General features: G+C 38.2%; 2 protein-coding genes across 2 annotated transcripts; both read right to left on the bottom strand.

The window, feature by feature from the left end:
- Window positions 1-506: 506 nt before the first annotated feature.
- LOC103327046 (uncharacterized) lies at window positions 507-1,463 on the bottom strand. Its single transcript, XM_008229323.3, has one exon. The coding sequence runs from the start codon at window positions 1,371-1,373 to the stop codon at window positions 675-677; it is 699 nt and encodes a 232-aa protein (XP_008227545.2). The 5' UTR covers window positions 1,374-1,463; the 3' UTR covers window positions 507-674.
- Window positions 1,464-14,218: 12,755 nt separating this feature from the next.
- CHR24 (chromatin remodeling 24) lies at window positions 14,219-25,242 on the bottom strand. The gene is made up of 22 exons (XM_008229322.3): window positions 24,921-25,242; window positions 24,662-24,811; window positions 23,447-24,558; window positions 23,219-23,349; window positions 23,073-23,127; window positions 22,527-22,652; window positions 21,757-21,864; window positions 21,581-21,636; window positions 21,408-21,498; window positions 20,784-20,921; window positions 20,614-20,691; window positions 19,804-20,031; window positions 19,649-19,720; window positions 18,127-18,207; window positions 17,921-18,039; window positions 16,867-16,978; window positions 16,478-16,546; window positions 16,275-16,369; window positions 15,340-15,468; window positions 14,867-14,932; window positions 14,644-14,773; window positions 14,219-14,492 (listed from the first exon to the last, which is right to left on the bottom strand). The coding sequence occupies exons 1-22, from the start codon at window positions 25,027-25,029 to the stop codon at window positions 14,334-14,336; spliced, it is 3,414 nt and encodes a 1,137-aa protein (XP_008227544.2). The 5' UTR covers window positions 25,030-25,242; the 3' UTR covers window positions 14,219-14,333.
- Between the last annotated feature and the right edge of the window lie 580 nt (window positions 25,243-25,822).

Below are 25,822 nucleotides of genomic sequence, written 5' to 3'. Positions count from 1 at the left end.
TCTGGGAAACAGAAAGATGAATGAATGTTTTTTTCCAAAAAAAAAAAGATACCAAAATAAATCAAACCCAAAAAACCACAGCACTCAATATTTAACAATAAAATTATAATAAAATAAAATTTATAAATAAATAAATAAATAAAAAAGAGATCCAAAGAAATTAGTTTTTTTTTTAAATCAGAAGAGAGGAGAGACGAGAGAGGAGAGGAGAGACAAATCTCATGTCCATTTTAATTGAAAAAGTCTTATCTAGTCCAACCCACCAAACAGGGCCATAGTTTACAGTGGAGAGCATGAATACCTCTGTCCAGTTTTTTAAGAGAGGGAATATAAATTGTTCAAAGTTATTCCCAGCTCAAATCCACAATTTGGTTCATAAACTTGTTTTAAGTGTTGGAAAAGAAAGTCAGATATTCATCCTATTTTATTTTGTTTTTTTATCATCTTGGGTAACCACAACTCATACATTAAGGGTCATTTAAAAACTGAATGAGCAAACCACATCAAAGAGTTTCGAGATAACTGAATTATTCATATTCAATTGATAAAAAAATACATCTCATTAACCAATCTAGCCACATAGTCGCAACAATGAGTTGCCACGAGCTTATTTCTCTTGCCAAAACATGACATGCTCATTAACCAGTGTAGTCATACAGTCACAACTAGTCACTTCACTTCACTTGAGAGATATGTGCGTTAGGTCGCGTGACGAGAGAGATATTCACATTAGATAACGTGCGGGTGATTTCTTTCATTCTTCTAACCTCCTCCAATTTGGCGTAGTATAGAGTTTGAGAATGTGATAATTGAGTTCGAACATGTGATATTTGAGTCTTTTTCTGTAAAACCATTAATCCCAAGAGATGCTTCGCCACTGCTCGAACAGTGAGGCCCGGGCGGTGCTTCTCGTCCATCAGCTTCAGAATGCCCTTCGGGGTTACCTTTACCTTGCCCAACTCCAACTGGATCACTGCCTCCACAAACTTCTTATGATGCTCCAGTTTCCATGAAAACGACATGTCGTCCTCCTTCTCCTCCTCCTTCTTATTAGTGTTAAGCCGTTCCAAGTCTCTCATCAAAGCACTGTGAGCGCTAGTTTTCTGAAAACCGCGAGAAGGGATTTTCTGGAAACGCTTGAAGTTGGAGATGTGGGTCAAGAGAGTTGACCGCGGAAAAAGCCTCAAGGCCTCGTCGTTCATGAGCTCCACAATCAGGATCGTCCGCCTGGCTGTACGGATTCTGAGATCATCCAATTCTAATCGGATCATGGTGTCCACGAATTGCTTGTGGTGCTCCAGAGTCCACTCGATTGTTTCCACACTTGTTCGTTGTGGCCTCCTCTCATCGTGATTTCCTCTGTTCACTTCCATATTGATAATTCTGATCTCTCAGTTAGAAAAGTGTGAGTTATATAGGCAAGGAAGTCCTTGTATATATAGTGATTACAGAGCATACCTCTCCTACTTGTATCAGGAAACTAACCAAACTCTTTACCCAATTAAAAAAGGAAACAAACCTTTCCGTAATTCAGTATGGGCCTAAATATGAAGTTGAGCCCAGCCCTTCTATTAGTAGAGGCAATGCCAATTTGAAAGATGAACAAAATTATATAGTTGCTCGTTACTTGCAAATCCCACATATGCAATAATAATTCATTAAAATTTCAAAAAGTTTTTTTTTCCTTTTCAAATACAAATAATAATACAAACTACAAGGGATAAGGAGGTTTGTTTCTCTCTCACAAACACGCACGCTACTACTGTACTTATAGGGGTTCGAATATGAGACGATTTATCTGCCTACAAGTCAATTCCCTTTTTCCACTATACTATTAATTTTTTTTAAATAATGATTTAAAATCACGGAGTAACGCCGCGTGGCTATACTATTAATCTAGGAAATTTTTTAAACAGAGTATAGCAGCGCGGCTATACTATGAATTTAAAAATAATTTAAAACACCGCCGTCCACTTTAATATATTATATTACAACAGTATAGCCGTGAGGCTCACTATTTATTCCAAAAAAGAAAGAAGACCAGATAGCCGGCCGCATTTACTTATTATAAAATTTTAATTTCGCAAGTTACAACTGAAAATTTCCGCTCTATAATATTTTACAATAATTTTGTTTGGGCCAAAATTGACACACCCAAATTTGAAAAGATGGAAGCCCAAAACTGTAAGAGACTGCACCAAGGCTCATCGAGCAAACAAAGTCGATTTGGGCATCACAGCCCAATATAATAGGAAGAGGGAGCCCAGAATAGGAACAATCCCACGTGACATCTCTGGATGAAAAGTCAGCAATGGCAATCATAGAAGAAGTGATTGAAGGGTTCATGACATCAAGTTGATTCAAAAATCAAGATAAAATCCTCTTATATATGTATATTCGAGATTTTTTTTCTTTTCAGAGAAGGTAATTCTCCCAAGAAGATAAGCAAGTTACAATCTCAGAGAGGGATAAGCAGGAAGCAGGGAGCTGTCCAGAAAAGGAATCAAACTAACCATCACGGGTAAAATATCACAAGAGGCAGTTGAAATTGGGAAAGAGATTAGGTTCCTTTTCAAGAAAAACAGAAGTGATTGCCTATCCGAGAGCCTATCTGCCAAAATCAAGAAGAAGAGGAAAAGGGGGAAATATCTTTGCCGCCCAATAAATAAACACAATCACCCTACTCCAGAGAAGAAACAGTTTACTATAAATACAAGAAGGAGTGAACAGGGAAAGGACAACCAAAAAATCAATAAAAACAAAAACTCAAAATGATCACTTGATCCCCAAAAACCTTCAAAACACTGAAGCAACCAAAGCTCATTGAGCCAAAACACAAACACAACAACTCAAAATCAACCAGAAGCTCACTTGAATTCCAAGTGAAAACCAGCTTTAGATTAGAATTCCCAAGGTTCAGACTTAGAAAATAAGTCATTCAAAACGAGATTTCTCTCGTTACAAATTTGGTTTAGCAAAAAATCAAGACAGGTAGAGCTTGAGCTTTTCCCAAACATGAAAACCTCAACAAATTTTACAGGCGTCTCTAGCCCATCAAGTCCTCGAGAAACCACCGCCTTACAGATCAAGAAGCCGCAGCTCGCCACCTAAGCTTCACAAAAGCTTAAGGTACATTGAAGCTCGCCAATCAACCTTTGTATCGATTTATAGTTGAAGCTTAGCAACAAGGTTGTCAACATTCCACCAAAAGCGCCTCAAGTCCAAATGCATTTTCATCCAAATATAATGTAACCTTCCATCTCGGCGTAAATGGAGTTCCAATCAGATCTTCATCTCTCTAGCATGAGTATTTATTGTTATAGTTTTGTAAAAGGCGTTCGCTTAAAAGCTTTAAATTTCATCAACCATTCGCCGAACAACCTTTTATACTGAGATAAATTATTAAAGTCCTCACCACCTGAGGCAAGAAAAGAACTTACTTGGGAGATATTCCTCACCCAAATTCACAATCGTTTGTTTGCGAAATCAAGTAACTTGGGGCGCAAGTTATCCATTCCAAACTAAGTCTGCTAAAATTTTTATTACTAGCAGGCACGCTCGCACACCAAAAGAAAGCTGACTTGTTGACCAGTCTATGGTTCTCAAGGCAGTGGGGAACTTTGCCCTTCCATCACAGGAGTAAACGCAAAACGGGCAAACAATTTGGCACGCCCAGTGGGACTTCTCAGTATACATTTTCTCATTGAGTTCTTTACCACTCCATGAATACTGGAAGCTCTAGCCAGAACCCACACCACGACATGGAAATAAACCAAGTGGCCCTCGTGGAAGGACTGAATCAAGAAAGTGATGCCCAGATTCAAGACATGGCAAAGACAGGAGCAGGAGGTCCAGGACCGGCCTGAAGGATGAACTCGACATAGAATCGTGTTACGACAAGAGTCACAACACAAAGGAGCCAAGATACCCTAAATAATATGACAGCCATGATGCAATGACAGGTCAACAGGCAATTCAGAAGGATCGAGGTCGCCATGTCCGTAATTCCCAATCCCGATGAGGTGGTCCAAAGAACTAGACCTTCCTTATGGTCCCCACCAGTGATTGGCATGGCCATATCAAGAGAATCCTCTCTGCACAGTAGCCGGATACTGTAATGGGGAGAAATCCAGACACAGGAAATAGTTTTTCCTGTCCAAGAACGTCGCCCCAATACGCCGAAGCTCCTCGCGCCAGACAAGTCCCGCAGACCGCCAGAGCCTCGGCTTGTTCCACAAGCGCCCCACAAGATCTCCCTATGGAAATTCTGCCAACAAAGCAATATTACCCTACAGGCCCGTAGGATGGACCCAATCCATTCCCTCCACCTGCAAGAGGAAGGAGAGGCAGAGGGGGAAACTATCCTTATGCTAATAACGCATGTAAAGCAGTGGGGCAAACGGAGGAACCACCCAGACTGGAAGAGCCGGAGGAGCACAGGAAGAAGTTCGCTTAGACCATATAGGGCAGAACCACGATTTGCTCACCTGCACAGTGGACAAAACCCCTCCCGTTAATGCTCTAAATGACGGGGGCATTGCAGAGGATGATCAGGGAAATGATGGAGCCTGGCCAGGAGGGGGAAAGGCCCACCTATAGGAAGCCATATCCACCTTACATCGATCAGATACCCTTGTCCCCAGGTTTTAAAGTACCAAACTTCACTTTATTCAATGGAGAGGATCCTCATGCTTCATCAGTTGAGCACGTAGGCAGATTTTCCACCCAATGCATAGCCATAGAGAATAACCCACTGTTAAAGCTAAGACTTTTTGGGAATTCTCTCTCTGGACAAGCTTTCACTTGGTACACTAACCTGCCAGCAAATTCTATTCAAACTTGGGAGCAAATGGAGAGCGTCTTCCATGACTACTATTACAGGATTCAGCCAGAAGTCACCATCAGTGACCTTGCCGCTCTCAAACAGAGTGAAGATGAACCTGCCCAAGACTTTATAAACAGGTTCAGGAAGCTCAAAATGAAGTGCCGAATCCCCATCGAAGAAAGACACTTCATCCAAATGGCTCAGGCTGCCCTCAAAATTTCTCTGAGGAAAAGATTTGATGGGATGTTGTTTGGAGATCTGGCAGAATCGCGATAAAGCGCCAAGTACGAGGAATTGCTCAGAGAGGAACAGCAGAAGAGAAACTCTTCCAAAGGCACGAATTACAAATCCCCTTCTTCCTCAATACATATGATTGAAGTGGAGTCAGAAGAAGATGCAGAGGAATCGGAGGAGAGAGAGGTTGCAGTTGCGGAAATGGCAAAATTAAAGCATCCCATCAGTTGTAAAACCCTTACAAAGCCTCCAAGGGATCAAAAGCCGCCACCATTCACAGGAGGGTTCGTTCCAAACAAACCCATGCAGAACAAAGTATATTCTTTCGATCTGACCAAAGTAGATGCTTTGTTTGATGAAATGTTGCTACAGAAAGCAATAGAGACGCCTCACAGAATGCCCAAACCAGAAGAACTCAAGGGCAGACAGTATTGCAGATGGCACAATTCTTGGAATCATTCTACCAATAGTTGTGTTGTTTTCAGAGATGTTATACAGGAAGGATAACAGCAGGAAGGCTGAAGCTAGCAGAAAAACCTACATCCGTCACCACAGATCCTTTTCCCCCGCCACAAGTTAATATGGTCAACCTAAATTGGCCAGAACGAAAGAAGGACAGAACAGCTATAGAGACTGACTCAGTAGAAGCAGAATAGTTTCAAAGGAGACTATGGAAAGACCAAAAGCAACCATTTCAGGAATAGTGCTCGCAGCAGTGCAAGTGTGAGGTCGAAATGGAGGTAATCCCGAAAACAGGATCTGCCCACTCCAAGTGTTTTTGACCGGATTGGAACCACGCCCAGGATAAGGCCAGACAGAGAAACTACCCTAGGCCTGTCCAATCCAGCAGAAGAATGACTAAGCAGCCCAAGGAAGAAAAATCAATAAGAGTGCCCAGTGATAAACCTTTGGCGGCCATCATTGAAGGCGGTGGTATTCTGTCGGAAAAGTGGCAGACCAACAATGGAGCTGACAAGAACCCAAAGGAGGAGGGTTCGAGACAAGATCGCACATTCCGCAATAACGAAAACGCATGTGTGCTTCCAGAGGCCAATCCGCCAAAAAGGGAAAGAGCGTAAATATTTCCCTGCATGTAACAAGCAATCTCTCAACCACGAAGTTGAAAAAGGTAATCCTCAAAGAAACCTTCTATCTCTACCTCCGCCCCAGAAAATCTACTTAAAACTCCCGACTGCAGGAAAAACCGATCCTATTCCGGAGAAGGGCAATGAGACTGGGTTGAGGAATATGAGGAGGAGCAATGGATTATGAACCATCTACAGATGACTGTAATGCGCTCCCTGAACAGAGAACTAGGAGAATGGACGAAGGAGTATGATGGAGAACAGATGGATTATGACGGAGAATTGGATGCGAAACCGAGGCCTTCGGTGCAGGAATTGGAGGACTTGTTACGTCTTGACCTAGGCATCAATATGGTGTTCATTCCGCCGAAAAGTTCAGGCAGAGAAGGACAAGAGCACTGGACGGAGACGTATTTTCCCAAGAAAGTTTTGAATGCGGTTGAAGCGGAAGAAATGCCGTATCAAAGAAATGCAGTACCCAGATGTATGAACAACCCACAAGTTGGCTACATGATCAGCTTTGCTTCTCCAAACCAACCAAAGAAATGGCAAACCACCTCGACCCTTGTTTATAACAGCAAACTTTGGGGGTGTTCCTATTCCCAAAACTATGGTAGATGGAGGTGCAGCCATCAACCTTCTGCCTCACAGAATGCTGAGCAAAATGGGCAGTAAGAAAAGGATTTAATTCCAACCCGCCGACCGTCACCAATTTCGCAGGATGCATCACCAAAACGCTTGGGATCCTAGATGTGGATGTTTTAGTAGGAAGCAAGAAGCTGAAGGTTGCATTCTTTGTGGTAGATACTACCTCCACCACTTACAATGCATTGCTTGGCAGAGACTGGATTCACCAGAGTCTATGTGTTCCTTCCACTCTTCATCAACAGTTAGCTTTATGGAATGAAGAAGGCTACATGGAGATAATAGAGGCCGATCCACGGCCATTTCTACCTTCTGCCATGTGTTGTGAGGCAAGGTATTATCATGATGACCTTGGTCCTTTCACCTTCTTTGGAGTCAACCAGAACGGCCGCCCCCATGGTGTCACGGCCCAGAGGCTCATTGGAGAAGGTCTAACCAATTCCTTGGAGGATTGGAACAGACCTTTTGTTCGAAAATTTCCATAGCACTAATGTCTAGTCCCAATCAACAAGAAAAGGATCGAGCTGCAACAATCTGGTCCATTACAAAAAGATTGTTGATATACTGGGAGGAAAGAAAGTTTTTTGCGCAGAATCCAGCCATCAATATGGCAGAATTCACTCATGAAAGCACGGAAAGCCAGGAGGAAGAGGAACTACAGGAGGAAGTGCTAGATTTTGCACCAGCCGCACTGGATGACTCTCTGCCAGAGGTAGAAGATCCTTTGCAGGAAATAAACTTAGGAACAGGGGAGGATCCAAGGCCTACCTTTATCAGCGCACTATTGAAAGAGCCACTTAAGAATGAACTCGTTGCACTTCTACAAGAGTTCAAAGATTGTTTTGCTTGGCATTATCATGAGATGCCAGGATTAGACAGGGAATTGGTAGAACACAAGCTGCCAATCAAAGAGGGATACCTTCCGGTCAAACAGGCCAGAAGAAGGATGTCCATGGACACAGAACTAAAAGTCAAAGAAGAAATAGAAAGGCTGCTCAAGGCAGGATTCATCAGGCCTGCCATCTATGCTGATTGGCTAGCTAATATTGTACCGTTCTAAAAAGGAAAATCGGGCGGTGAGAATCTGCGTGGATTACGAAACCGAATGAAGCCTCTCCCAAGGATGAGTACCCTATGCCAATGGCGACATGCTAGTAGATGGAGCTGCCCGCAACTGATGCTATCTTTTATGGATGGCAACGCAGGTTACAATCAGATCATGATGGCAGAAGAAGATATCCACAAGACAGCCTTCATGTGTCCAGGGCATATAGGTGCTTTTGAATACACTGTAATGCCTTTTGGCTTGAGAAATGCAGGGGCTACCTATCAAAGGGCAATGAATTCTGTTTTCCACGATATGATTGGACATTCCCTGGAAGTTTATATTGATGATGTTGTGATTAAATCACCAGAGGAGGGAAACCACATGACAAATCTAAGAAGAGCATTCCTAAGAATGAGGCAACATAAACTGAAAATGAACCCAAAGAAGTGCGTTTTTGGAGTTCAAGCGGGAAATTTCCTAGGATTCTTGGTCCACCAAAGAGGCATAGAGATCGACAAAAACAAAGCAAAATCCATCATAGAAGCTTTGCCACCTAGGAACAAGAAGGAATTGCAAAGTCTCTTAGGAAAAATTAATTTTTTAAGGAGATTTATATCCAATTCTGCAGGAAAGATCCAGCCTTTCTCTTCTTTGTTAAGATTAAAACAAGAGCAAACCTTTAAGTGGGAAGAACAGCACCAACAAGCTTTTGAGGAAATCAAGCATTACCTCTCAAATCCACCAGTTCATGTCCCCACCAAAGAGAGGCAGACCACTCAAGCTCTATATATCTGCATCAGAAGTATCCATTGGAAGTTTATTGGTTCAGGATAACAAGGAAGGAAAGGAACAGGCGGTCTATTACCTAAGCAGAACTCTAATGTAGTGGAAATAAAATATTCTGCAATGAAAGACTTTGCCTAGCCTTGTACTTCATCTGTAAAGCTCAGACATTACATGCTGCCATACACCATCTATATCATTGCCAAAACAGATCTGATCAAATACATGCTAACAAGACCAATGCTAAGAGGCAGAATTGGAAAATGGACCTTGGCCTTGACAGAATTTGCCTTCAGATATGTTCCTCAGAAAGCCGTCAAAGGACAAGCTGTGGCAGACTTCCTAGCAGATCATCCCGGAGAGGAGATTGAAAATATGGACTCTTTAGACATAGCAAATGCAGATCTATTGACCAGAGCTCACACCTGCCTCAACAATCCTATCTACTCAGTTCATCTTGCACCTTGGAAGTTATACTTTGATGGATCAAAAACTGATATAACTTCAGGGGCAGGAATTGTCTTGGAAGAACCACTTGGAATCAGACACGCTACTCTTTCCAATTGGATTTCCAATGCACCAACAACAGGGCAGAATATGAGGCCTTAATCATTGGCTTAGAAATACTGGTAGAACTAGGAATCCAATCTGTGGAAATTCTGGGAGATTCCATGCTGGTTTTAAAACAAATTGCTGGGGAATACAAGTGCCTAAGCCCTTCTTTGGCTGTCTACTTGGTGGCAGCTAGGAATCTTCTGACAGAATTCAGAGAAGCCACTTGGGAACATATCCCAAGGGAAGAAAATTTATGCCAATAAATTGGCCCAGTGTGGCAACAGCGTACAAATGCTCAAGACTGTGTACAAAGAATCATCAGGATAGGAAAGAAAAGCCTACCATCTGTTCTGGCCAGGGGGATGGAGATAGATGTCAACTCTGCCACAATCACTGAAGATGATTGGAGAAATCCTATCATGACCTATCTACGATATCCAACTTTGCCCTCCGAGAAGAGAGTCAGAATCATGGCTTTAAACTACCTTATGTGGAATGAAGATTTGGTCCGAAAGAGCAAGGATGAGGTGCTTTTAAGGTGCCTCGGAAAGAAAGAATACATGAAAGTTATGGGGGAAACCCATGAAGGAATCTGTGGAGCGCATCAAGGTGGGAGAAAAATGTGCTGGTTAATTAGGAGATATGGCTACTCCTGGCCAACCATGATGAAAGATTGCATTAACTATTCCAAGGGGTGTGAATCTTGTCAAAGACACGGCCCAGTCCAGCAGCTCCATCAGTTCCCATGAATCCAGTGGTAAAACCATGGCCCTTTAGAGGATGGGCAATGGATCTCATTGGTAAGATCTATCCAACAGCCAGCAGCAAAGATCGCTTATCATTGTTGCCACAGACTATTTCACTAAGTGGGTGGAAGCCAAGGCTGTTAAATCTACTACATCTCAAGAGATCATCATTTTCATAGAAGAGCAGATTATCCAAAGATTTGGCATCCCAGAATCAATCACAACTGATAGAGGATCCTCCTTCATATCCGGAGAAATGCTGGACATGGCAGAGGCATTCAAAATCAGACTGCTCCAATCCACTCCTTATTATGCCCAAGCCAATGGACAGGCGGAATCAAGCAACAAAGTGATCATCAACATTATCAGGAAAATGCTTGAGAAGAATCCGAAACAATGGCATGAGAAGCTGTCAGAAACTCTGTGGGCATATAGAACTTCAAAAGAGAAGCGACCGCATGACTCTATGCGTTAACTCGGTCATGATGCAATTCTGCCTATGGAGATAGTTGTTCAGTCCCTCGTAATTGCTCACCAACATGACTTAGTAGGAGAAAACTACTCCCGTGCCATGCCGAACTGGAGGGATTGATGCAAGCACTGACACTCTCAACAAACTCCTGGCAGGAAAACAGGCTGTATCAAGGGCCTACAACAAGAGAGTCAGGAACAAGAGTTTTGAAGAAGGGGAGATAGTCCTGGAAAAGCTTCGCCCCTCGGAACCCATGTGGTGGTTATGAAAATGGTCGCCTACATGGGAAGGCCCTTTCATAATCAATCAGATCCTCGGAATGGGGGCATACAGGTTGCAGGATAGGGATGGAGAAATTCATACGGCCCCAATCAATGGCAAATGGTTAAAAAAGTTTTATCCAACCATGTGGGATTCGCAGGCTGTACAAACAGACCCTGGGATAGACACAAGATTACACTAAAAATCTTTTGATTCCTTTCAAAATTACCCTTGTTTTAGATTTACTTTGAGTTTGTCCTTTTGTTGTACTTCTACTTCTGTTTTTGAGTTTGTCCCTTTGTTGTACTTCTACTGCTTTTGAGTTTGTCCCTTTGTTGTACTTCTACTGCTTTCCGTTAACGGGAATTTACCACGCCAATTTAATGGCATGTATTTAAGTCCAAACCGCTCCAAAACGATTCAGACTTAAGCATTGTTTGGGCCAAAATTGACACACCCAACCCAAATAAAAGATGGAAGCCCAAAAACTGAAGAGACCACCAAGGCTCATCAGAGCAAACAAAGCTGATTTGGGCCTCACAGGCCCAATATAATAGGAAGAGGGAGCCCAGAAATAGGAACAATCCCACGTGACATCTCTGTGATGAAAAGTCAGCAATGGCAACTGTCATAGAAGAAGTGATTGAAGGGTTCATGACATCAAGTTGATTCTGAAAAAACTGAAGATCAAATCCCTCTTATATATGTATATTCAGAGATTTTTCTTCTGTCTTTTCAGAGAAGGTAATTCTCCCAAGAAGATAAGCAAGTTACAATCTCAGAGAGGGATAAGCAGGAAAGCAAGGGAGCTGTCCAGAAAAGGAATCAAACTAACCATCACGGGTAAAATATCACAAGAGGCAGTTGAAATTGGGAAAGAGATTAGGTTCCTTTTCAAGAAAAACAGGGAAGTGATTGCCTATCTGAGAGCCTATCTGCCAAAACTGAAGAAGAAGAGGAAAAGAGGGGAAATATCTTTGCCGCCCAATAAATAAACACAATCACCCTACTCCAGAGAAGAAACAGTTTACTATAAATACAAGAAGGAGTGAACAGGGAAAGGACAACCAAAAAATCAATCAAAAACAAAAACTCAAAATGATCACTTGATCTCAAAAAACCTTCAAAACACTGAAGCAACCAAAGCTCATTGAGCCAAAACACAAACACAACAACTCAAAATCAACCAGAAGCTCACTTGAATTCCAAGTGAAAACCAGCTTTAGATTAGAATTCCCAAGGTTCAGACTTAGAAAATAAGTCATTCAAAACGAGATTTCTCTCGTTACAAATTTGGTTTAGCAAAAAACCAAGACAGGTAGAGCTTGAGCTTTTCCCAAACATGAAAACCTCAACAAATTTTACAGTGCAGTCTCTAGCCCATCAAGTCCTCGAGAACGACCATACGCCTTACAGATCAAGAAGCCGCATTCGCCACTCGTAAGCTTCACAAAGCTTAAGGTACATTGAAACTCGCCAGAATCAACCTTTGTATCGATTTATAGTTGAAGCTTAGCAATCAAGGTTGTCAACGCTCCATAAGCGCCTCAAGTCCAAAGGGCATTTCCAATCCACCCATAATGTAACCTTCCATCTCGCGAAATGGAGTTCCAATCAGTATCTTCATCTCTCTAGCATGAGTATTTATTGTTATAGTTTTGTAAAAGGCGTTCGCTTAAAAACATTTAAATTCCATCAACCATTCGCCGAACAACCTCTTTATACCGAGATAAATTATTAAAGTCCTCACCATGAGGCAAGAAAAGAACTTACTTGGGAGATATTCCTCACCCAAATTCACAATCGTTTGTTTGCAGAAATCAGTAACTTGGGGCGCAAGTTATCCATTTCAAACTAAGTCTGCTAGAATTTTTATTACTAGCAAGGGCACGCCGCACACCAAAAGAAAGTCGACTTGTTGACCAGTCTATAGTTCTCAAGGCAGTGGGGAACTTTGCCCTTCCATCACAGGAGTAAACGCAAAACGGGCAAACAAATTTATTTTAATATTTTAATATATTATTTTTAATCAATAATATGTGGAAATTATGTGTATAGTACATGAAATTTGTGTGTATTAGTGAAAGTTCTATATAAAAAAATACGTGTATTGAACATGAAAAATACATACGTGCATGTACAATTCGTGTATTTTATGTTTGGTTTATTATATTTATTAAAAAAAAACTTGTATTTTGGCTAGCCTTTAAGATGTGTACGGAAAACGGAAGTATTATTGAAAAATACATACGTACATGTTGAATATGAGTATTAAATGGGAAAAATACTAAATTATTTATATGGATAATAACTCTGAAAAAGTAAAAAATCAAAAGGAAGTATTATACGAGTATTATATGGAAAACAAAAGTATTATTGAAAAATATATACGTACGTGTACAATACGAGTATTTAATGGAAAAATACTAAATTCTTTATATGAATAATAACTCTGGAAAAGTAAAAAATCAAAAGGGTACAATAGAGACTTGGGTAATGGCCTAATAGTAATAGATAAGGCTTTAAACTACTCTTATTTATAAATTTGTATATTTATAAACCAAAAGAAAATTGGGAAAAAAAATATTTTTTATTAAAAGAAAAATTATAGTTTACAAATGGAGTGTGTGTTTATAGTTTACAAGTGTAACTTGCGAATTATGAAACCCAACACTGCCAAGTGCAATCCTAAAGCGTCCGACTAGTATATTCCCCTCCCACATCTGTTTCCAAGCCTTAATTTTAGAGGAAAACATATTTTCAACAAGTAGCTTAAATGTGATAAAATGTTCAAAAACTTCATATGCATAGGAATAAAATAACAGATAATACATAAAATATCTCAATAGTCCTTAATAATGTAGGTGTCTATCATACAAAGTTTACCAAAGCAAAGTATGTGGTCAACATGTAGAACAAGAAACCAAGAACACTTTCTTTTTAGAATCCTTGGCAAAAGAAAGATCCAAGCACTCCTTCAGGCATCTTGCATCACCAAAAAATTAAAGCCCTAGAACCCAATAAAATTTGTCCTTCAGAAATAATGGCTCAAAATTAGGGGAAAATAAACATTCAATTAGCCAGTCCTAGAAGCTCTCTTATTAAACTAGGCCATTCTATTACATAAGATGTGAACTTAAAACTAGTAAATATTCCTCGAATGATGTAAAGCAACTTAAGAAATTGGTATTAGCGATTATTAACAAGCACTTCATACAGTGTTACACTTGAAAATGACTCGTAGCAATGTCATTATTGTCTTCCTAAGATAATAACAAAAGTGTCAACAAGGTCCAGTCTAGTGGAAAAATGGTCTTAACTTACAAATCAGTAGTATCATGTTCGAAACCCCATGAAACATTGAGGATGTGTGAAAAGCTTACATCTCCTTGTAATTTAGACCATCGCTTGTTTAAAAAAAAATTAACAATAACAAAAGTAGATACTCATCGTGTGAATTGTTTGAATTAACCAATAAACAAAGCGACCACAAAACAAATCACATTGCCTTCTAATTTACTAACCAAAACTACGAGACAGAAAACATATATGGACATAGGACAGTCGTACAAAATACAGCATCATATTTTTAATTGACAGATTTAACCAAGAACATAATAGTAATAATAATAACGTAGTCCTTTTCTGTTTCCATGTTTCATTGCTCAGCAACATTATCTTATATCAACACCCTTTCAAACTCCCCAGTTATATCATCTAAGTTAATAACATTTCTCTCATTTCCTTCCACTGTACCAAGTCTATAGAGCTCAGAATTCAGCTCAGCAATTTGCTTTTGTATCTTCTCTCCCTTATCTGGTAATCTTGAAACCATAGCCTGCAGACATCGTTCAAAAATATAATCACCAAGGGCGAATCAATTAATAGGATTAAAACTAAAATGAGCACAAATGCTTGTTCCAAAGAAGGATATCTTCACTGAAAACCAGGCGTTAAATGCTAACAAAGTAGATAATGAGTAAGAATACCTTATTTGCAAGAGTTTGTGATAGCCTATTGATTCTCTGTTTAATCTCCGATTCTGTCAGTTTACCCGCATCATTTGGTGAAGAAGGCTTCTTGTTTAATACATCCTTTGGCTTGAAAGCATATTCAGCCCTGTCAACAATGAAAACCAAAAATATCATCATATGCAATAATCTCTTTCCTGTTCACAAATGGGATAAACGCCATGATTCCATAGAGCTCTACCCGTTCACATTGCATTCGAGTAAAGAACTTGAAGATGACCTTCCTGCAGTTGAAGCTCCCCTGATCCTGTGCCCAGTATAGCAAAGTAAACAGATAAGATTTCAGAAGTAACTCGTCATAAATGCCCAATACATATTCAGTATTACCAATATCACAGTTTTTACTGGGAAGCTTTCAAACGATATTTCTGGGTCAAACTGAGTCTCACACTAATCTGCTTTTAGATTACAACTAGCTAGTACAAAGATGTAAATGGAAACAACAATAATCCGATAAAGCTCAGAATGATTAAAAAAATGGAAACTCACTTCCGGACTAATATAAAGTTTGTTGTAGTTATGTGCTGACATGCAGCGCTCAACTGTAGGGAAATTTACCTTTTTACAACGAGCAAAAGATTCCAAAGAAAAGAAGACAAAAAAGTCTAACAATAAATCTGTTCTGGCGAAAGTTAAAGAAATAAATGGGTCTACCTTTCAGCTTCCTGCTCTTCCTCTACAACTGGTACAGGTGCTGTCTTGGAGAAGAGTAAACTGTGATGACTGACTCCTGCTATGCCTTGTGTTTCCAAGAATTCAATATGGGACTTAAAGGATTCGTCCCTACAGTAAACAGTACAATTGCAAGAAAATCTTGAATGGAGTGTATACTCTGAAAGTCAATTCAAATATGAATCCATGAAGCACGCCCAAAAAAGAGATGGAATTAAACTACATTTGAGGCTAAAACAATAAACATCTTTTGCACCAAAAATCAAGCACATACAAGTAATATTCTAGATTCTAATTCTATAAACTGCACAAAGCTCCCTACTAGGATTTGAGGATTACTCTTTAATCTAGGAACAAAAACACTACTTATGTCGCTTCAAGTCAAAAAAAGACTATTACAAGTATTTTAACTTCAAAAAAAATTCCTAACAATTTTATCAATTTCATATGTTATTCAAGGACAGGAGTGATCATATTATGCAACATAATTCGTCAAATTAAAGAATATACAAACAAACCTCAGTCACTAAAATATGACAACCAGTCTTATGTCAGATTCTTACGCATTATTAGTACCCTATTCTATGTTTACCAGTGAAAGAACAAACTAAAAGAAACATCTAATATAGCATCATCTGGGAGAAAAAAAGAATACAATAACTTGTGAACACATATATGAATGAGAGAGAGAGAGAGAGGGAACCATGAGATGGAAAAAAAATTCTATAATTTCAAATACACATGTCAAATTTAAGAACAAAAAGAGCAAATTGCAGAATCTAATCTCAATCTCAAATATATGCACATCCAAACACGGATTTATGTGTCAACCAAAAAAAAAACAGATTCATGTGCATTTATTGTCATAAAAATAACATGGTTAAAAGTCACAAATATTAGGCCCAACGATTGCATACATTGTGTGCTGGCTATCATGCTCCTCATATAGCTGCTGCTGAGTAATGGAGATATCAAAACCTTCTTTTGGGAGATTAAAAAGTTCACATAGATCCTGAAATATTAATAAAAGTTAAGTATAGAATGAGTGTTCCTCTTCCTCTAATGTCAAGGATATAAAAATGCTCACTATAGCAGCAATTACAACTTTGTAAGCATTCACCTGTTGACTAAAGTACCGCATCTGTTCTTTATGCTCGGTTGCAGTTTTAAACAATCCCCCCTTGTATATCTAAACAATATATTTTTGAAGAGTTAATACAATGATGTGATGTTTCAAAGTATGAAGCATAACTGAACCACACATAAAATAAATAGATATTCAAACAGGAAGAAATGCTATCACAGCATAGCATAGGAGGAATGGCAAGTTTTTTATAACACGAAAAGACAATAACCATTTAAGCAGCTATACTTAAAGTCCTAAAGATATAGGATGTAGTGTTCGCTACTTGAAGCAATCTACATAAACCACAGTACAGGACCCCGAAACACTTATCTAAGCATTCTAAAATCATTCATAATACAGCATCTAAATAGAGGGAAAATAACCTGTTTTCTGTATATCTTCTCTTCAACAGTCCCACAAGTCATTAATCTATATACAATGACATCCTTATTTTGCCCAATTCGATATGCACGATCCACACTTTGGTTATCCGTACTGAAATATACGAACCACAAATTGCACAATTAATATCCTTGTTAACCTCAACAAAGAAAGAGTATACTGAATTTCAAAGGACATATTGCTTACACATGAATCTAAACTTAATTCGAACTTTTAATCTTCCACAGAACATATAGAAAGAGAAGAGAGGCATTATTTTCCAAAAGGCAACATTGAAAGTATCAAAAGCATTATCTTTGATAACATGTTGTCTTCATTCGTAAGCTGTAACATGAGTATTAAGCAACAAACATAGCTTACCTGGTTTCTTGTAATTGTTATTAAAATTTCCAATCTTCCATTGGATATATAGGAAGAGAACAGAGACAGTTTGATCAGCAAAACCGCCACAAATACATCAAAGAATTTTCTTTTTCAATATTTGATCTTAATTTACAAAAAAAAGGAAATATGGTGGAAGTAGTTTCATTTCTTAATCATCATCATGTGATAAACCCTCATCTTATCCTCTGTTTTGTTCTTGTAACTTTCATATGTTCTATTAAGATAGTATGATTCTCATAAATAAACCATAAATAAAAAAAAACCTAAAAGCATGTGATAACCAATAAAAGTGATAAATGTGAGAATACTGACATTATATCCAGAACTACATTAGGAGAACATCTGATAACCCCCGTGGCCGTGTATCAAAAATTTGTTCTCAAATTCAATTTAAGCAGGCTTTAGGATTACAGGGAGAACTAAACCCTCCATACAAAAGGGAGAAGAATACTGATCATATCTGTCCAAAGCCAGAAAGAATATCAAAACCACACATGGACAAGAAAAACAAATCACAACCACCTCAAAGTAGCCAACAGATACAAGACAACAGCAGACATGGGTAAACACTTTTGTTTCTGAAATGAAGAGACTTATCAAACCAAATAGAAAATAAGTTAAAATTTATAATTAAAAATCATAAGCGAACACCTTGGGTTCCAAGCAGGATCAACCACAATCACACGATCTGCTCTTGTAAGCGTAAGGCCCAAACCACCTACTTGTGATGTTAGGAGAAATATGGGAGCCCCGTTACCCTCTTGGAAATCCTGCACGCAAGATTAATACAATTTAATGACCATTCTAACTAACTATTGTTAAAAAAAATTCTGAATTAAATGATTTAGAACACTTACATCAACAACCCTCATTCTGTCAATGGCTTTTGTGGTACCGTCGATGCGTAAGAACTTGTAACCATTGGACACTAGTGATTCCTGTAAAGAAAAGGTCATCCATAAATACTACCAGTTCACCTATTTGGAGCATACAAATTGTTAAATAACAAACTACACTATTTATCTCTTAAAATCCATTTGATTTCGGGAAAGCATTCCCTCAATTTAATGTTGTCAGTTGTTGGTTGAACACTGCCTAATCTTAATTGGATGACTATGACATATTAATAGCACAAGCACGATTGCAATGCAGTCTTGAGAAATGTTTGGCAAATGACAACATGCCCTGTCCAGTGGCATAAAAAATGGAGAGGTTGTACTGTTCCAACCAACATGACAATCAATCTGGGCCCGAAGACATTGATTCTACACTCAGAAATTTCCCTCTGTACCCCTCCTCAAAGGACCTTTCCAAAACTTTTACTTGAATTGGTCTCTAATCCAAGTCTGGTAATATTGCCCTTGCAGTACTCTTGCAGGAATATTTCTTTTTTTTAAAGATCACCTCCTCTCAACTCAATTAATCTCACATCCTCGAGCTCCAACTTATTGATCACATTCTTTCATCCTTGTAAGCAGATTAGGAATTGTCTTTCATTCCAAGACATAACTTGTATCCATGCGCTTCATATTCACCTGAACTGACCAACCTATGAAACAACCTCGAACTGATATCCCTTTGTTTCACTCAAGAAACTCTTGCACCACCTCTCAACTCAATTAATCTCACATCCTCGAGCTCCAACTTATTGATCACATCCTTTCATCCTCGTAAGCAGATAAGGAATTGTCTTTCATTCCAAGGCATAACTTGTATCCATGCGCTTCATATTCACCTGAACTGACCAACCTATGAATCAACCTCGAACTGATACCCCTTTGTTTCACTCAAGAAACTTTTGCTGTTTGACTCCAAGGAGTTTCTTCTCTGAAAGCCATCCCCAAAAACCTCAGGCTTAACATTTTTTTTTCACTAGTTCAGGAATCATCTGAACCCCACTCCCCCCCTCTTCCCGCCTGTCCAAAGCCTTGCCTTTGTGATTACTGCACCTTTTCTAAGGTCCCAAAAACCTACAGATTCCAAACCTTGAATGTCTTCTTATACAATTTTAGCCTCTTCATGAACTTGTATCCTTCACAACCACTAAACTCATTTAATCGAACAAGCTGTCCATGAACCACGTGCTTGTGAAAATTTAGTCAAAACGTCATGATAGTTGGCTGAATATGTGTTGAAATAGCAATTATTTTTCTATCACAATCAGCAAGAAATTTTTTATAATGACAGGTTAAATTCTTCTAACACTTCTAAGCACCTAGTTGGCATGCATAGTCATCCAGATTGCACAAACTCCAAGCAATCAAGATTATGATTCTCACTAAGGAAAGCATTAAGATGTGCCCAGAAATGACCATGTAATGACATCTCTCAAGAATTCATATTATTAGCATATTTCAGACATAACTGTGAATAACTAACCTGAATAAGATTAAGCATCTTTCGAGTTTGAGAAAAGATAAGAACATTATGTCCCTCTGGAATTAAGTTTTCCTGTAAAAATACATTGAAGACATTTTAATATTATGCATAAAAACACTGAAAGCGTCAAATCTATTAGGACATTGCAGCCTTACCAGTAAAGACAATATAAAAGATATTTTGCATGAGATGTTGGCATGCTTCTCATCAAAGTCCTGTCTCTCATCCAAGTCCTCTTTCTCAGCAACATCTGCTATGTACATTGCTAGTTTTTCTGCCATGCAAGTATCTTCTGGCTTCATCATCGAATCCATCTCTTCTAGTACATCTTCAGCAGCTCGCTTTGTCAATAAAAGTGGATGATCACATATTTTCTTCAGGATCTGGTTCATATCAAACAGTCCTTCCCCATCATTATTTTCAAAGAAGAATTAACAAACTGCACTAATATTTATCTCTTCTATCACTAGGATAAATATCAAAATACATTTAAAACAGACTGAAAGGTGATGTTTGTTCTTCCAATAATGGAAAGGTTTTAAAAAGATCTAAAATGAATCAAAATATGAATTTGTTATAAACAAATAAAGAGATGATTAGTTTTGCAACATCAACAAGTTCAAGGACCAGTTAAATAGCTAATTGTAGCTTATTTTCCAAAAAGTTTACTCTGATTAGTTTATATGTTTTTGGACAAGAAACTCAATCTATTTTCCTTCCAAAATATCCAACATACCCCATGCAGAGTATATGAAGCACATAATAACCGTGAAAAGACCAATAAGACAGAGCGATGGTCACCTTTTCAGTAAATTATAGGAAAGCAATGGGGAATAAATTAAAGCAAGATTCCATTGTTTTCATTTGAACTATACAGAAGAAATTCAAAAAATAAATTAATGCCAGAACCAGCTCCTTTAGAAATAAGCAGAAAAAAGAACTAAGAACTACATAACAAACTGTACCGTAAGTGCGGCCAATGGGGAGCCATCAAAAGCGGAAAGAACCAGCTCACTCTTTAGAAAAGCTTCATAAAGTTTCCGCTATACCAAATAAACGATCAACTTGAGAAACATACTGAAAATATGTGAAACTACTTAGAGAAAAAATGTCATTGGAGTATAGCAGATCGAACCTGACAGCCAGTCAATCTTAACCAAACAATGATCTCATTCTTTTTAGAAAGTTTGGCATTTGTTTGACCATCATCTTCATTAAATACCTCATTCTTTAAGCGGCGCAGAAAAAATGGTTGAATACGTTCTCTTAGTTCCTGTTTTAAAATGTAATTGCCTATCATTAATATCATCAGAGGCCTGAAAGAAACATAGTTCGCAGCTATAAATAACAAAGAAAGGAGTCAACAGAAAAAGTCAAAATTTTAGGGGGAAAAATCACGAGTACAACTGCATTCTACATGTCAGTGTAAATAACTAATTTAAAACTTAAGTTAGTCCATTACCACTTTAAATGAATGTCATAAAACAACCAGAAACGTTCAAGAGTGTGAAACTGAGGCCACAACAAAGTAGTATTGAACACTGATTCCTATTGATTTAGCAAATAAAAATCATCTAGTTAAGGAATTTGAGCAACTGTCACCGCATCCGCAAGCTGCTTTGTTCGCTAGATACAGGAGATATACAACATAAACAAACAACCGCAATACTCTGGTCCATATCCATTCAACATTGACACCAAAACAAAGATTACACCAAATCAGATAACACAGAATATTAGAAGATAATAGTATCATTACCTTTGCAACTGTGGAACCAATTCGCTTTTCCCTGTCTGAAGCATTTTTCTCATTTCCACGAAGAATGAGAGACTCAAATTTTTCCTTAAACCTGAAAAAATTCCGCAGTTTCATGCAGAATACAGAAGCAGAAACATAACTGAAGGCAACCAGAGCATGAAAAATATTATTACCATTGCTTATCACCCAGTAGCTCAGGGCAACAGAAGTTGAATAAGGCCCACAACTCCTATTTTGAAATTCAAAAGTACAGAAAATATACAAAATTATGTCGATGTTTTGTTTGAAACATACAACGCAATGGAATAAAAATAGCAAATATGAATCTTCAAGAAACCACAAACAGTACCTTCAGATTGTTTTGCAATGGCGTGCCACTTACAATAATCCTATGGGCACAAGGAATCTCAAGCAAACTTTTGGCTCTTTGTGTACTTGGATTCTTTATGAGATGCCCCTGGAGATGCAAATAGGTCCATCAAACTAAAAGTAATTTATAGCATGGGCATGTTGACATGATGTTCTTATATTCAAGTAAGAAAGTCCTATCTCAACTACAATAGGTTGTTTCATGCACCTTTCATAAAAAGAAATCCAGTGTTGCTTACTTGAACAGGCAACCAAGTGAGTTTCAAGTGTAAGTTGGTATGATGGATGGGTCATGTGGGTATAAATGTTCACTTGAACACTAGGGTGTAGAAAATTTCACCTGTACTAACTAAATAACAAAACTTCATTTTGTTAATAATTTCAAAGACATTTATAAGTCTGAATGAACAATTTCTTGAAAATATCAGTAGAAGTTGAAAAAAAACAAAAACAAAAATTGCTTGAAAAAATGACACTTGAAATTTTAGAAAATACTAAATCAATTAGTAATGCACCAATAAACATGTAAGTTTCATCATAGTATATCCATGATAAATATATGGCATGTATAATTAAACAAGTCCCTTCTTGGACAGGATCATGCACTGCGGTGTATGAGAGGCCGGTCGAGTAATTGAATTGACAAATAACCTTTCTTATGCATGACCATAACTAACAGAAGCTACATTGTTTCCTTACACAAACCAATAGACATAAATTACTCAAATTGAATAGCATATTCATTTTCACCTCATCAAGTATCATATAATCCCATATGATATCTTCACCTTCATCATCATGGACATAGCGGCCCCCTCTTAAAGATTTTGAATTAACCCGCACAATATCATAAGTTGTGAGAAGAACGCCTTTGTCCTACAAGAAAAGCAATGGAATGTGGGAGCAAAATGAAATGGAATCTTAGTATACTTCTTAATATGAAAGAACAAAAGTGCAGCCACGGTCATACTAAAAGTTTACTCAAAATAAAATCACATATATTATGTGGATGGCACCATGAAGCTTCATTCTGCAGTAGTTAAACTTGAAACAAATAAATGATTTAACAAGCAGACTTTAATAATGAAATGGGCTTCCCTCAATTCCAATTTACACCTTGAATTCAAAAAGTAAATGCTAAATACATGGTCAACAATATTGTTCGCTGAAAAATATATTGCATCTTAGATGTAGGGGGGCGAATATTAAGTACTTGTAATTTGATGTGAAGGGTGACTGTGATTCAATGGACCAAAGGACACATCAATTACCTGAAGTATATTATAGAGGAATTACCTGTAGTACGTATTGAAGCTCATATTGCCGAGCTTTGGCACAAGTCCCATAGTATCTACAAGGAAGCACAAATATGCGATTACTATTTGGTTTTCCTACACAGATTATCGTTTAATCTTATGAAAGACAAGAGCAAGCAGCCTCACTCTCTTATCTTATCAGAGAGACCCACGAATGATAATTCTTTAATCCAATGGGAAAGCAGCGTTTTAGGGGCCACAATCATTACTCTTTTGATCAAACATGAATGAAATAACCCTGCTAAAAAGCTACAAATCTGCAATAAGATATAAACAGAATCCATAAATTATACAAAAGAAAAAAAAAAGGGTTCCAAAACAAAATATTTGTTAATCATACTCTTATCTTTTTACCTGCATTGTTTTACCCAGGCCCATGTCATCACCTAAGATTCCACCCTTACCCTGACAATGCAGAGACCATAGCCACTTGAGGCCATCACGCTGATGTGGAAACAAAATCGTTGCAATCTTACCTGGCAACTTGTAAGTAGATTTGAGGCCACTTAAAGTAATAGAACTATCATCCTCCAAACCAGAATCCTCTGTAGAATCATCAACCACAATAACCTCATCAGAAACATAGTGGTCTTTAGAATTACCACCATGCCTCCCCAGTTCTTTAACTATCTTCTTGTCATGCAAAACTACACAACCATCCTCATCATCAACCTCTCCTTTCCCACCTTTAGAAACCAAGGAACGGCACTCAGTTTTTGGTTTCTTATCCACCAATGAAGCTTCTCTTTTCTTTTGTCTTTCATCATGTTTTGTAGGCAGCCTGTCCACATAATTATCACCACGGGGTTCACTCTGCAAATAAGCCTTTGCCTCCTCTCCTTCAGTTTCAGACACAAAAGAATCCCCAACAAGCACTAATTTCGCACCCATACTTCTGGATTCATTTCCACCAACACCTTTACCAGTAATCTTCATACCATGGGTCTGCTTACCAAATTTGTCACCCTCAGGCTCGTATTGAATAAGTCCCTTATCTTCATAATCATCTACCACACTCTCAACACCATTTCTAGCCTTCTTAGTAGCATCTAAAGAAGAATCAGACATGTCAGAAGCAAGTGAAAATGAAGAGCCCGCACTCTCATACTCAGGCAAATCAACCTTCTTTCCATCGTCAACTTCTTTACAAATAGCTGAAGGGAAAGAACCTTCAACCATGTCAGCTTTTCTGGCACCCCTCCTCTCGATTGACAGAAACTCAAGCCTCGAGCTCAAGTCATCAAGAATATCCCTAATCTCATTCCCACCAGTGTTGGCACTAGTCTTACTCGCATTCCTCTGAGGCAGTGTTGGTGACTCAAAATCAGTAATATCAGAAAAATTGGGCTCATCAAGCACCGCTGCTTTCTCAGCTGGAGCATTTTCTTGCCGCGATGAGATTTTACAAAGACGCCGTCTACCTTCAACCTTAACCTTTGTGGGTTTTTCTGGTTCTACAATTGTTTCTAAAAACAAATTATAAAAACAACTGGTAAGAAATAGTTTCGCATTTTGCAGTCGCATAGGCATATATTCAAACAGATTGTGGGCAAAGCGAAAAATGAGTACCAGGAGAAGAATCAAAACCAGTGAGTGAGAAATGGGGAATGTTATGATCACTGCGGTTGTTGTCGTTGTTGCTTTGGTCTTTGGATGAAGCTCTGCCTTCGATCTTCACCATAGATGGCTTTAAGTCGTCCATTTCCTCTTTATCGTCCTCTATTGATTCAATATTTGAAGACCCACAAAAATATAATTTAACGTAAAATAATTATATTTATAAAATAAAAAAACAATTGCAGACAGAGTAAAGAGTTGGGGTTCATACCAGCGAGTCTGGAAAAGGGTTTAGCAGAAGGAGAACCGAGGTCTTGGAGGAGGCGATAGTGGCTGTCGTTTAGGCTCTGTGGTTTCTTGCTGCTTTTCCTCTCCGCCATTTCAAAATAATACGAACGAAATAAATAAAAAACAACCTTGAGATTGTGGCTTTATATATATAGGCAGAGAGAATAGAGAACATCAATGGAAAAGGAAAACATGGAATTTTTTATTTTTTATTTTTCATCTAATGCTGCGGTCTTTTCTATGTCAGGAGCTTTTCGTTTCCCGCTTTGCCTGGAACTTTTTAAATTTTGAGTGACTAGCAGTCTTTATTATTTTGTCGGGTTTTAAAGATTTTCAAAGAATTAAAAAGTGTGGAGGTAACCAATTCAAATTTTTAAAGAATTTTAAAAATATTTTCCAACCAAAAATAAAGGACTTTTAAAAAAAAATTAGTGGTATTTAATTCTAACTTTTGAAAGGAATATTCATTTCATGCTTGTTGGAATAGGACATGTTTGGTTTATGGGAAAGGAGTCTTGAGAATGGGAAATCAAATGTTTTTCCATGTTTGGTAAGTCAAAGCATGAGAAATAGTTGTCTAAGCACATGGGAAAGTAGGAGGGAAAGTGAAGCCTTCCTCCTCATTGAGTTTTGTTTTCCCCCTCATAGGAAAATTTGGAAAAATGAGCCGACATTAAATGCATATTTTTCATTATCATTTTGTCGCCATTAACAATTAGAATTACAATATATGATTAAATGCATTGTTTTTTTATTTGATTTCATATGGGTATAGTTGGAAATTTAAACAAACTTTGTTTTACATTCCTACACAAACCAAACATGTGAAAAAAAAAAAAAAAAAAAAGTGGTATTTCTTGGTTACTTCCCAAGATTACCAAACAT

This window comes from Prunus mume, linkage group LG3 (assembly GCF_029339155.1).
Source record: "Prunus mume cultivar Tortuosa linkage group LG3, ASM2933915v1, whole genome shotgun sequence".
NCBI classification, from domain to species: Eukaryota; Viridiplantae; Streptophyta; class Magnoliopsida; order Rosales; family Rosaceae; genus Prunus; species Prunus mume.
This window is presented reverse-complemented; position numbering and strand designations above follow the sequence as displayed.

What these genes read in the sequence shown, in the direction of transcription:
- LOC103327046 (XM_008229323.3), bottom strand. Translation starts at nt 1,373, where the DNA reads ATGGAAGTGAACAGAGGAAATCACGATGAGAGGAGGCCACAACGAACA.
- CHR24 (XM_008229322.3), bottom strand. Translation starts at nt 25,029, where the DNA reads ATGGCGGAGAGGAAAAGCAGCAAGAAACCACAGAGCCTAAACGACAGC. An exon ending in CCCCATTGGCCGCACTTACG is followed by an intron (nt 20,032 to 20,613) that starts GTACAGTTTGTT and finishes GATATGAACCAG; the next exon opens with ATCCTGAAGAAAATATGTGA. An exon ending in TGCGGTACTTTAGTCAACAG is followed by an intron (nt 16,370 to 16,477) that starts GTGAATGCTTAC and finishes TTAATATTTCAG; the next exon opens with GATCTATGTGAACTTTTTAA.